Here is a 9,321-nt window from a genome sequence, read left to right on the forward strand (position 1 = left end):
TTACTCAACTTTATTTAACCTTTACTTAATCAAAATACAATTAATTACGTATCATAGTAGTAACCTTTGAAATGTTTAAATACCCTTAAAAGTGGTTATCAAGTTACTTATAATTTTAAACAGCCGTTACAGCCGGCAACTAACGGCCCTGGCACAGACGTATCGCTAAGAATATGACTGGTCCCAGACTATCGATGGTTGGATAACATCGCATATCGATGTACCGCCATTGTCAAATATAGCATTTTTAAATTATCATTTAATAAAAAATCATTAAATAATATTAGAGCAATAGAATTTCCATTTTTCGTAGCCCAATGCTAATTTGCTAAATAGTCATATTGCTTAAAGTCACATAATGGTATAAAAGGTATTTATTTTAAGGCTGTGAGGTATTTTCTATCGGTATTGATGCGGTCACGCAGTTTCAAACTATTTTTGGCAGGCAGGAAAATTTTTCTCCATTATTTGTTCAAATAGAATGACTCAAAAGTGCGAGACCACCAACTGCGGCAAGGATGCGACCCTGCAGTGTCCCACCTGCCTGAAGTTGGGCATCAAGGGCTCCTTCTTCTGTTCGCAACCATGCTTCAAAGGATTCTGGAAGGAGCATAAGGCTATCCATGCTTTAGCAGGTCAGTTTAAAAAAGTCTTCATTCTTAATGATTTGGATTGCTGACTATGTAATGCTCTTCACTCAGCTGGTGCCTCGAACTCTGCCGAACAGGATGGAGCCTACAATCCGTGGCCGCAGTTCCGCTTCACAGGTAAGCTGCGCCCGTTCCAACAGACTCCCAAGCGGACAGTTCCGAACGCCATACAGCGTCCGGATTACGCCGATCATCCGGCTGGGCGTTCACTCTCCGAGGAAGCCCTTCGTGGTACCAAGATTAAGGTGCTGGACGACGAGGAGATTGAGGGCATGCGAGTTGCCGGTAGATTGGGGCGGGAGTGCCTGGATGAGGGCGCCAAAGCCGTGGAGGTGGGCACCACCACCGACGAACTGGATCGCTTGGTCCACGAGGCCGCCATCGAGCGGGAGTGCTATCCGTCGCCCTTGAACTACTATAACTTTCCCAAATCCTGTTGCACATCGGTCAACGAGGTGATTTGCCACGGCATCCCCGATCAGCGTCCTCTACAGGATGGAGATCTCTGTAACATCGATGTGACCGTCTATCATCGCGGCTTCCATGGCGATCTCAACGAGACCTTCTTCGTGGGCAATGTCTCGGAGAAGCACAAGAAGCTGGTGCAGGTCACCCACGAGGCGCTCAGCAAGGCCATTGAGTTTGTGCGTCCGGGTGAGAAGTATCGCGATATCGGCAACGTGATCCAAAAGTATGTGGCACCACATGGGTTCAGCGTGGTGCGCAGCTATTGCGGTCATGGCATTCACCGTGTTTTCCATACAGCGCCCAATGTGCCTCACTATGCCAGTAAGTTTATGAGCTGACCAAAAAATACATTGGACATTATTAAAGCTCTTGCTTTGCAGAAAACTCTGCCGTAGGAGTAATGGCCCCTGGCCACTGCTTCACCATCGAGCCCATGATATCCGTTGGCGTCCAGAAGGCTGAAACCTGGCCAGATGACTGGACTGCTGTGACCGCCGATGGCCTGTACTCCGCCCAGTTTGAGCAGACGCTGCTGGTCAACGAAACCGGATGCGAAATCCTCACCAAGCGTCGCGAGAACAACGGACAGCCCTGGTTCATGGACAAGATGTGAGGGGCGACCAACTTGGGCTAATATATAACTTCTAGGGCTATCGATCAAGCTTTAATTTGTAATTTTACAATAAAATCTAGAGTTTTTATTCCCAAGTCCAGTTCGGATTGTTTTGATTGTGCTGCTCACTTCTCCAGAGGAGCATAGTTGAGCAATTTCTCGATGAGATCCACGTGGCCCAGGAGCATGCGGCGGCAGCAGTACCTTTTCAGACCCAATGCATCTAAGGCATCTCTAGGATTGGATTGGGGGATATAATATATATTATTATGAAATGCCGTGTGGAAACACTTTCCCGCGTGACTTACCCTTCGGTGTATTCCGCTTGCAGGAGACCCAAATACGACTCCCACTTGTTGCCAATGACCTTGCCGCAGGTAAAGCAACGGATCGGAATAATCATTTTGTATATCAGGCTATAGTTCTTAGATAAATCACGAAAAGCGTGTGATCACAACAATGTTTTTGGTAAAATGTGTTTTGCTTGGCCGAGTGTGACCACAGTGAGTTAGTATTTTTATCCCAGAAGTATCACGATGTATTAAGTTATCGATAACACAAGACATTTCGACATTCAAAAGGAACGTTACCGAATATTTGAATAAATTAATGGTTATTTTTATTACCTACCGACTGCTCGCTACATGAATGCGTTTATACAAATGAGAGTGTAAATAAATATTTTTGAACAGCGTCGAAGACTAAATGTGCCTTATCTAATTACTGCTGGCCGTGAGATGCTCGCCGGCAACTTCGACGGAGGTGGATACCTCGAACAAATCTTTGGCTGACTCCTCGCTGTCCTCGCCGTCGTTCCGACCCGCACTGGGCACATCCTCCACCGTGCCCTTTTTCAGATCATCCGACCTCTTTTGTAGTCGCTACAATGGGAGGGTCGCAAGTTGTAGTTATAGAGAATAATCTCTTGTCACATTTTACATACCGATTCGGCTGCCTCCTCGTCGGGCACAAAGATGCGAAGTGGCGTGTTGACGCCGAGTTGCTGCTGCACCAATCGCTGGTGCTCCTCGAAGGCACTTGCTGCAGGATCCTGAGTCACCTGTTGCTGCTGGAGTTGCACCTGCTGCGGCGGATGGTGCTGCACTGCCTGCTGCAACTGCTGTTGTTGCTGCTGCAGTTGCAACAGCTGCAGCTGGTGCTGCTGGTGTTGCTGCTGCAAGTGTTGCTCCTGTGCCTGGGCCTGCAGCTCCTCGAACTGCTGCTGTTGCTGCTGCTGGTACTGCGTCTGAGCCCTCAGCTCCTCCAGATGCAACTGATGTTGCTGCTGCTGCTCCTGGGCCTGTGCCTTGAGTTCCTCCAGATGCAACTGCTGCTGCTTCTGAAGCTCAATGGCGGCTTGCTCTGTTTCCAGTTGCTGGCGACGTGCCTCCTCCTCTGCGTACGCCTGCAGCAATTGGGACGAGTCGTGGGCGTGGCCATAGAAGTTAGACACAACGAAGCCGCCTTCCGGAACGGAGGCAGTGACCGCTGACGCCACATTGGGCAAGTGGAAGGAGGCTGTTTCGTAGGCACCCTCATTGGGATCACCCAGAGCCGGAGCAGCAATAAGAGCAGCATAATGTGGCGCCGAATCGAGCACGGGATGGATGTTGTGATGTGGATCCTTGGCTGCCTGCAGTATCTGCCCGTTGCTGGCCACCTCCTGGGTAAGATCGGCGTTAACGTAACCCGTTTCCACCACCGGTTCCGAGCTGGGCTTGAAGAGTTGCTGCTTGTGGGCCGAGTACAGTTGGTTGGACTGCGTCACCAGGTAGGTGGGATTGTAGATAGGTATGTGGGCAGCCGGAATGGCGGCGATAAAGGACTGGGACTGAACCGCCGGCTGGGCATACTGAATGGGATAGATCTCTGGCGCCGTTTGGGCTGCTGTCTGGGCTCCCACAATCTGAACCAATGGTTGGGCGGGCAGTTGGTTGCTCTGGACATCGGCAGGCAGCGGCTTGTTGTTGCTAGGCGTATTGAACGATTCGGTGGCGGGGCGAATCTTGGTGGTGGGCAGTGAGGGATCCGGATCTGGGGCAAAGAGTTTCTGCGAACCCGAAATGGGATCGCGAATGGTTTGGTCATTGGTCTCTTCCTCGTGCACACTGTACTTCGGTGGCAAATATGTCTGGGGACGGGCTGAGGAGGATGGGGTTAGGATCTGGGACGGAGGTTTGTACAGGTAGGAGGCGTCAAGATGACCCTCCTCCACGTCCAGGTGATTGTCGGCCAGGTTCGGTGCGGGTACCGTGTAAATGGGTGCAAAGTGCTCGGTGTTGAAGCTGTTGTGCGTGTCCAGCTGTGGGGGATTGGCATGATTGGAGATATGTTCAAAGTTGTTGGGAGCATGTACAAAGTGTAGACTAGGGATTTCTAAAGAACAGAAAATCACTTGGCATTGAATTGATATCAATCTCAATCTATTTCAAGAAGGATTCCCGCTTTTGTATTACTAATGGACTCCACTTACCGGCAGATTCTGCAGCTCGCTGTAGCTCACAGCAGTCGGCTTCTCGTACTTAAAGGGCTTGTCGTATCCGAATGTGGGTTTCGTCTTGGGCTTCACGTTGTTTAGTTTGATCTTTAGTGGCTTACGCAGAGATCCAGCTGGTTTCAGGTACACGGGCGAAGGAACACCCAGCTTCATGGGACGCGGTGGTCCACGCAGATGCTGATGCTGGTACTGATGCTGTGGTAGATGAATCAGCGGATGCGAGTGGAGATGGGCATGTGAATGGGCGTGCGACAGGACGTGGGCAGGATGCACGGAGTGCGGATGGGCCAGGTGGGCGGCATGGGTATGAGCCCCATGTCCAGGACGGCCCTTAAGTACCAATGGCACCGGCTGGTCGCTGCGGATTTGGACAACCAGAGTGCGCTGCTTGCCTGGCGCTCCAGCGGATCCAGGGCCTCCAGCTCCAATGGCGGGACGACTCAGCTGCTTGGAGCTCTTCGGTGGCCAGTTGGTGAACACCAGCGGACGCTGCTCACAGTTGGCCAGCGCCAGGAGCAGGGCGAGCAGCAGAAATGGCTGGCGTGGATGGGATAGGAAAATGACAAAGACCATTAAATCAAAAACTTAATTACGCGTACATCGAACAAAACGCCGAAAGTAATACAAAACTTTCTAAGCTCGGCAAAGGCGAAAAAATAAGGGGCGGGGAGGAAGGAGGAGGGTCTTGTAATCGCTGGACAGCAACAAAACTGTAATGGCCTTAATTTGAACAAATTGGCGGTTTTCTAAAATTTTATCACGTCGCCTGGCATCGGCTACTTAACCAAAGCTGCTTAAGCAAACGAGCCAAACAAAGTAGCTTCACATTTATAAAAACACATATGTATATATTTATACGGGTATGCCATAATACTTTGCCCATTTTCCCCGCTTCGATGGCTGATTAAACTTTCTGTTCGCAATGCCGTAGAATGAAAGTGAAAAGTCCGGCATCGACATGTCTTCGTTCTGTAATTGTTACTGTCGCGTTGCTTACTTGTCGGCGGGTATTATGCTTCGCTGACTCATTTGGTGACACTTTCATTGGTCGCATTTTGGTGGGCTGTAGAAACTTACACCACACCATATATGTTATATTTAATATTTAGGATATTTCTTACATTTTATATAGGTTAAAGGCAATGGTTCTAATATTTCATGAAAAGCATAGCTAAGAACATAGTTAAGGAGAAATAGCATGATTTTTTCAATACAATAAATTAAATAGAGCGTAAGATGTCAAAGAGAAATAATCAGATTTTTAAAGAAACCATCAAAATAAAACGCAAATGATTCCTCGAAAAGAATGAGTATATGGCACTCTGGCGTGGTCTTGGGCTTGGCTCTCTTCAGTCTGGTCGAACGAAGGGGAAGTGGGTAATTTGAGGCGGCCAGTGGACAGGCAATTTCACCTGGGCAGCTCCAGCGGAGCCACCGGAGCGGCGGCAATGACAATGGCAATGCGGTGTGCCGTTAGCCAGACGTCAATCAACAGGTGAAATGCCTAGGCGAGTCCAATACGTATAGTTATTGATTACGTGCTGCGTTTGCTTAAACGGATTGCCGATTGCAACTGAAACTGACTGCAGCGGCGGAGATCGGGGTAATTGCCACCAAATTGGTGGCATATTGTTTATCGAGTGGTTAGTTAGTAAGTTAGTTTGTTTGTCGCCTGTGCAATATGCATAATCACATGCAAATAGCAGGGGCGGCCTGCTGGTGAATGAACTGCTGCCAGGAGACGGATGCCCAAACACTGAAAAGTCTGACAGGGAATGGCCCACGGCGACGGCGGCAACTCGTTCAACGAAAGTCCAAATGGAATTCGCATAATTTCGGGTTTCCTTTTGGGCTTGGTCGCCAGTGCCATTGAACCTGACAAAGGATTTTGCCAACGGCCTAGGCGGAACTATTGATCAGCGGGCTGTCGCCACAGCGACGACCATAAACAACGGTGTGGTTAACCCAAATTGCAACTCGAAATGCAACTTTTATTTTAGCGGCAAGCATTTTATTTTCAAGCCCGCTGCACATTGAGGCAGCCTCATATTTTGCCGTTTGCAACTCACAGTTTGCGATGCAATTGGTGCACGTAAAGCTATCCATTGTCTGGATCTTGGCGAAACTTGGCGCATCAACTGCTCCCATTGCAAATGAAAGTGCTCGCTTTGCCGGCCACCTTGCAATTTGACAAATATTCCGACGACTTCAATTCAATTGAAGAAGCTGCAGCTTCATTGTGTAGTAATTGTAATTGGATTTGCAGGTGAAGGTGAAGGTGAGGCCAAATTTGAATGCCAATCTGAGTCTGAAGTCGTTGATCGCCGAGGAGAAGAAGAAATGCCATTGCATTTGCAATGGAAATTACTGCTAATCCATTATTGTGTTATGCTGTGCGCAGTGAGAGATTTTTTTAATAACCGCTAATTGTGGCCAACAAACTCACAATCACCGCGTGAATCACTTACCCTCATCTTGTTTCGGATTTGCTAGAGATTTTCGTTGTTTTATAGTCGGGTAGCGGCTGGTTGATCTGGTGGATTGTAGAAAGCTCTGGGGCAAATGTCGACCGACTTTTGGCTTCTTCTGCTATTCCAGCAGCAAGTAGATGAAGATCAAGATGGCAATTAGGTATATAATCACGTCAATTAACTTCATGACAGCGAGCGCCGCGGCGCTTTCTTCGATTTTAAACTACACGCACAAAAGATTACAAAAAGGAATTTCGAATATAAATTCGAGGAGCAGCGACGTCCGCACCTGTTCAAGTCGCGAAGACAACTGAGTGTTAGTTGGTCGCTGGCGGCGGACAAAAACCATGTGCCCATACGCTGGAGTTCCACTGGAATGGAGTGACGACTCGCATTGGAAGTGCGCACTGAAGAAAGTGGTCGGATTTTCTTGGCTCTGGCGCCGAATGAAATAAAAAAAATCATGAAAACAAATAAAACTAGTTTGCAGTGGATAAAGCGCAGCACGCGATCAGCAGCTACATGAATTGCCAGCAAGTGGCCGATTAATCGCAACGAAAGTGTTTTCCCATTGACTGTTCTTGGCCGGCGAAAGAAAGGAAACAGAAAGAGACAGCGCCAAACAAAAGACTTAGGCAGCGAACTTGTTGTCGTCGCAAGTCAGCACTCGCTCTTTACCTTAAAAAGCAATGCGGACCAGGCGCTCATGATCAAGAGATGGCCTCCCAATGCCGCCGTCAGTCACCTGTTGGCCCCACTTTTTTACTCTTTTTTGCTGGGGCAGCAAACAGGAGCAGAGCCAACGATTGACATTACGAAATGTGGAAGGCACAGTGGGGAATAGCACTCATTTTAAAGCGGAACCAAACAATCTTTTGGTTAAAATATGATATTATTTTTCATTATTCTCTAGATGATAGGGGGCTTTGTTGCCAATGTTTGTCTCTCATTTTTAGGTTGCACAGTAAAGAAGTGCCAAAGATGGGAGGTCATTTCCTGCTACACTCGTAAAAGACTAAAGGTATGCGTGAAAACATTTTCGAATTAGTTTTTGAAAAGAAGTCAGACCAATTTGCGGCTAAGAGTTTCGTAAAAATGCTTGCGCTGTATTTTAAGCGTTATTTAATGGTAATGTGACTTAATTCAGATGTGTCCTAAAAACGATTGGATGCATTTTCCATTAACAATGAATTCCGAAGAGTAGGCTTCATTTCGGATGTATACCAATTGTTTTCATACACCAAAGGCCCTTCAATGGTAATGAGACATGCTTATGAAACGCTCCCCAATAATTGGTCGCATTTTATGCAAGGCGCGACACCCAATTTCTAAACGCAATTGGTCATTGGAATTTTATAACGCCCGGACTGCCTTTTTTTGGGTCAGTATTTGGCGGCCCAAGCCTTTGGGCCATAAATCAAAATTTCACTTTCATAAAGCTGTCAGTTTGGTGGTAATTTCTTTGCTATTTATACCCGTTACTCGTAGAGTAACTAGATTATATACTATATTCGTTGAAAAGTATGTAACAAATAGTTTTGTCAAGTCCACTCTACCGCCCAAAACTGTCACGCCCACATTATTGAACAATTTTTTTTTTCATTTCTTAATTTTATTTGAAATTTTCACCATACACGTACTCCAGAAAATTATGAAATTTCTCTTTCGCACTTCCAATTTATCCAATTTATCTAAATCAGATTTTGAAGTGGCATACCTCTATATTTTTCTGTCGCCATTCTCTAAAAATCTGCATTTAGAAATTTATTTTTTAACCTTTTTCTTTTAATTTTTCGGATGTATGATGTTGTAGAAATCCAAAAAAATTAAAAAATGTCCTAAGGGTGAAGTTCTATACTCCATAACTCAACTTATCTTAATCGGATTATGAAGTGTCATATCTCTAAATGTTTCTGGCGCAATTCTCTAAAAATCTGCATTCAAAAATAGAAATTTATTTTTTTTTGTAATTTTTCTGATTTTCTGATGAATGCAGCAAAGCTGAAGCTCTAAACTCCATAACTCAACTTATCTTAATTGGATTTTGAAGTATCATATTTCCATGCATGTATGTATCATATCTATCTGCATTTAAAAATAGAAATTAATTTTTTGTTGTAATTTTTCTGATTTTCTGATGTGTAATGTTGAAAAAATTCAAAAATATTAAAAAATGCCCCAAAGCTGAAGATCTAAACTCCTCAACTCAACTTATCTTAATCGAATTTTGAAGTTACATACCTGTAAATGTTTTTGGCGCACCCACTATTGGCAGCACTGTGGTTTTAGTCTCCAGCTCCTTAACTATCCAGATGCCGTAAATCAGCCGGATTTTCAACGCATCTTCTTCAAACCATCTATCATTTTGGTGTTCAGGAATCTTGGAAATGCTATGCCGATCCGGAGGAATTGAAAGCCCTGGGAGAAGAACCACTGCGGAAACCGAAGGTTGATGGTAGCTTCAAAAATCAGTGCGCTGTTAATGGCAGCTGAGAAGCGCAGAGGGCTCTTCGAAAAATCGGGTTTTTCGTTAGCTGCTAAGGTAGCCCATTCTAAAACTCATTCCAGCTCTTCCAAAACTCGAAGTTCTGCAGCTGCTTAGTTAGCCCATTCAAGAAGTGC

General features: G+C 46.1%; 3 protein-coding genes across 4 annotated transcripts; 1 reads left to right on the plus strand and 2 right to left on the minus strand.

Moving 5' to 3' along the window:
• Positions 1-368: 368 nt before the first annotated feature.
• Positions 369-1,831, plus strand: LOC6554548 (methionine aminopeptidase 1). The gene is made up of 3 exons (XM_001981913.3): positions 369-635; positions 702-1,439; positions 1,499-1,831. The coding sequence occupies exons 1-3, from the start codon at positions 482-484 to the stop codon at positions 1,729-1,731; spliced, it is 1,125 nt and encodes a 374-aa protein (XP_001981949.1). The 5' UTR covers positions 369-481; the 3' UTR covers positions 1,732-1,831.
• On the minus strand, positions 1,770-2,273 carry LOC6554690 (DNA-directed RNA polymerases I, II, and III subunit RPABC5). The gene is made up of 2 exons (XM_001981914.3): positions 2,040-2,273; positions 1,770-1,965 (listed from the first exon to the last, which is right to left on the minus strand). Exons 1-2 carry the CDS (start codon positions 2,132-2,134, stop codon positions 1,857-1,859), a joined length of 204 nt encoding a protein of 67 aa, XP_001981950.1. The 5' UTR covers positions 2,135-2,273; the 3' UTR covers positions 1,770-1,856.
• A 52-nt stretch (positions 2,274-2,325) lies between these two features.
• On the minus strand, positions 2,326-7,105 carry LOC6554691 (putative mediator of RNA polymerase II transcription subunit 12). Of its 2 annotated transcripts, none has more exons than XM_026983994.1 (4): positions 6,697-7,105; positions 4,205-4,765; positions 2,675-3,781; positions 2,326-2,612 (listed from the first exon to the last, which is right to left on the minus strand). In XM_026983994.1, the coding sequence occupies exons 1-4, from the start codon at positions 6,700-6,702 to the stop codon at positions 2,448-2,450; spliced, it is 1,839 nt and encodes a 612-aa protein (XP_026839795.1). In that variant the 5' UTR covers positions 6,703-7,105; the 3' UTR covers positions 2,326-2,447. The 2 variants fall into 2 exon arrangements, with proteins under 2 accessions (XP_026839795.1, XP_001981951.1); XM_001981915.3 differs by having other exon boundaries at positions 2,675-4,033; positions 6,697-7,103.
• Positions 7,106-9,321: the final 2,216 nt, after the last annotated feature.

Source organism: Drosophila erecta, unplaced genomic scaffold (genome assembly GCF_003286155.1).
Source record: "Drosophila erecta strain 14021-0224.00,06,07 unplaced genomic scaffold, DereRS2 tig00000000-arrow-pilon, whole genome shotgun sequence".
In the NCBI taxonomy this organism is placed as follows: Eukaryota; Metazoa; Arthropoda; class Insecta; order Diptera; family Drosophilidae; genus Drosophila; species Drosophila erecta.

Bases quoted from the DNA above. Each gene is read 5' to 3' on its own strand.
- LOC6554548 (XM_001981913.3), top strand. From the start codon at position 482: ATGACTCAAAAGTGCGAGACCACCAACTGCGGCAAGGATGCGACCCTG. The intron at 636-701 runs GTCAGTTTAAAA...CTCTTCACTCAG, and splicing joins GGCTATCCATGCTTTAGCAG to CTGGTGCCTCGAACTCTGCC. The intron at 1,440-1,498 runs GTAAGTTTATGA...CTTGCTTTGCAG, and splicing joins CAATGTGCCTCACTATGCCA to AAAACTCTGCCGTAGGAGTA.
- LOC6554690 (XM_001981914.3), bottom strand. From the start codon at position 2,134: ATGATTATTCCGATCCGTTGCTTTACCTGCGGCAAGGTCATTGGCAAC. The intron at 1,966-2,039 runs GTAAGTCACGCG...ATCCAATCCTAG, and splicing joins CAAGCGGAATACACCGAAGG to AGATGCCTTAGATGCATTGG.
- LOC6554691 (XM_001981915.3), bottom strand. The intron at 4,034-4,204 runs GTAAGTGGAGTC...AATCCCCCACAG, and splicing joins GCGAGCTGCAGAATCTGCCG to CTGGACACGCACAACAGCTT. The intron at 2,613-2,674 runs GTATGTAAAATG...CTCCCATTGTAG, and splicing joins ACGAGGAGGCAGCCGAATCG to CGACTACAAAAGAGGTCGGA.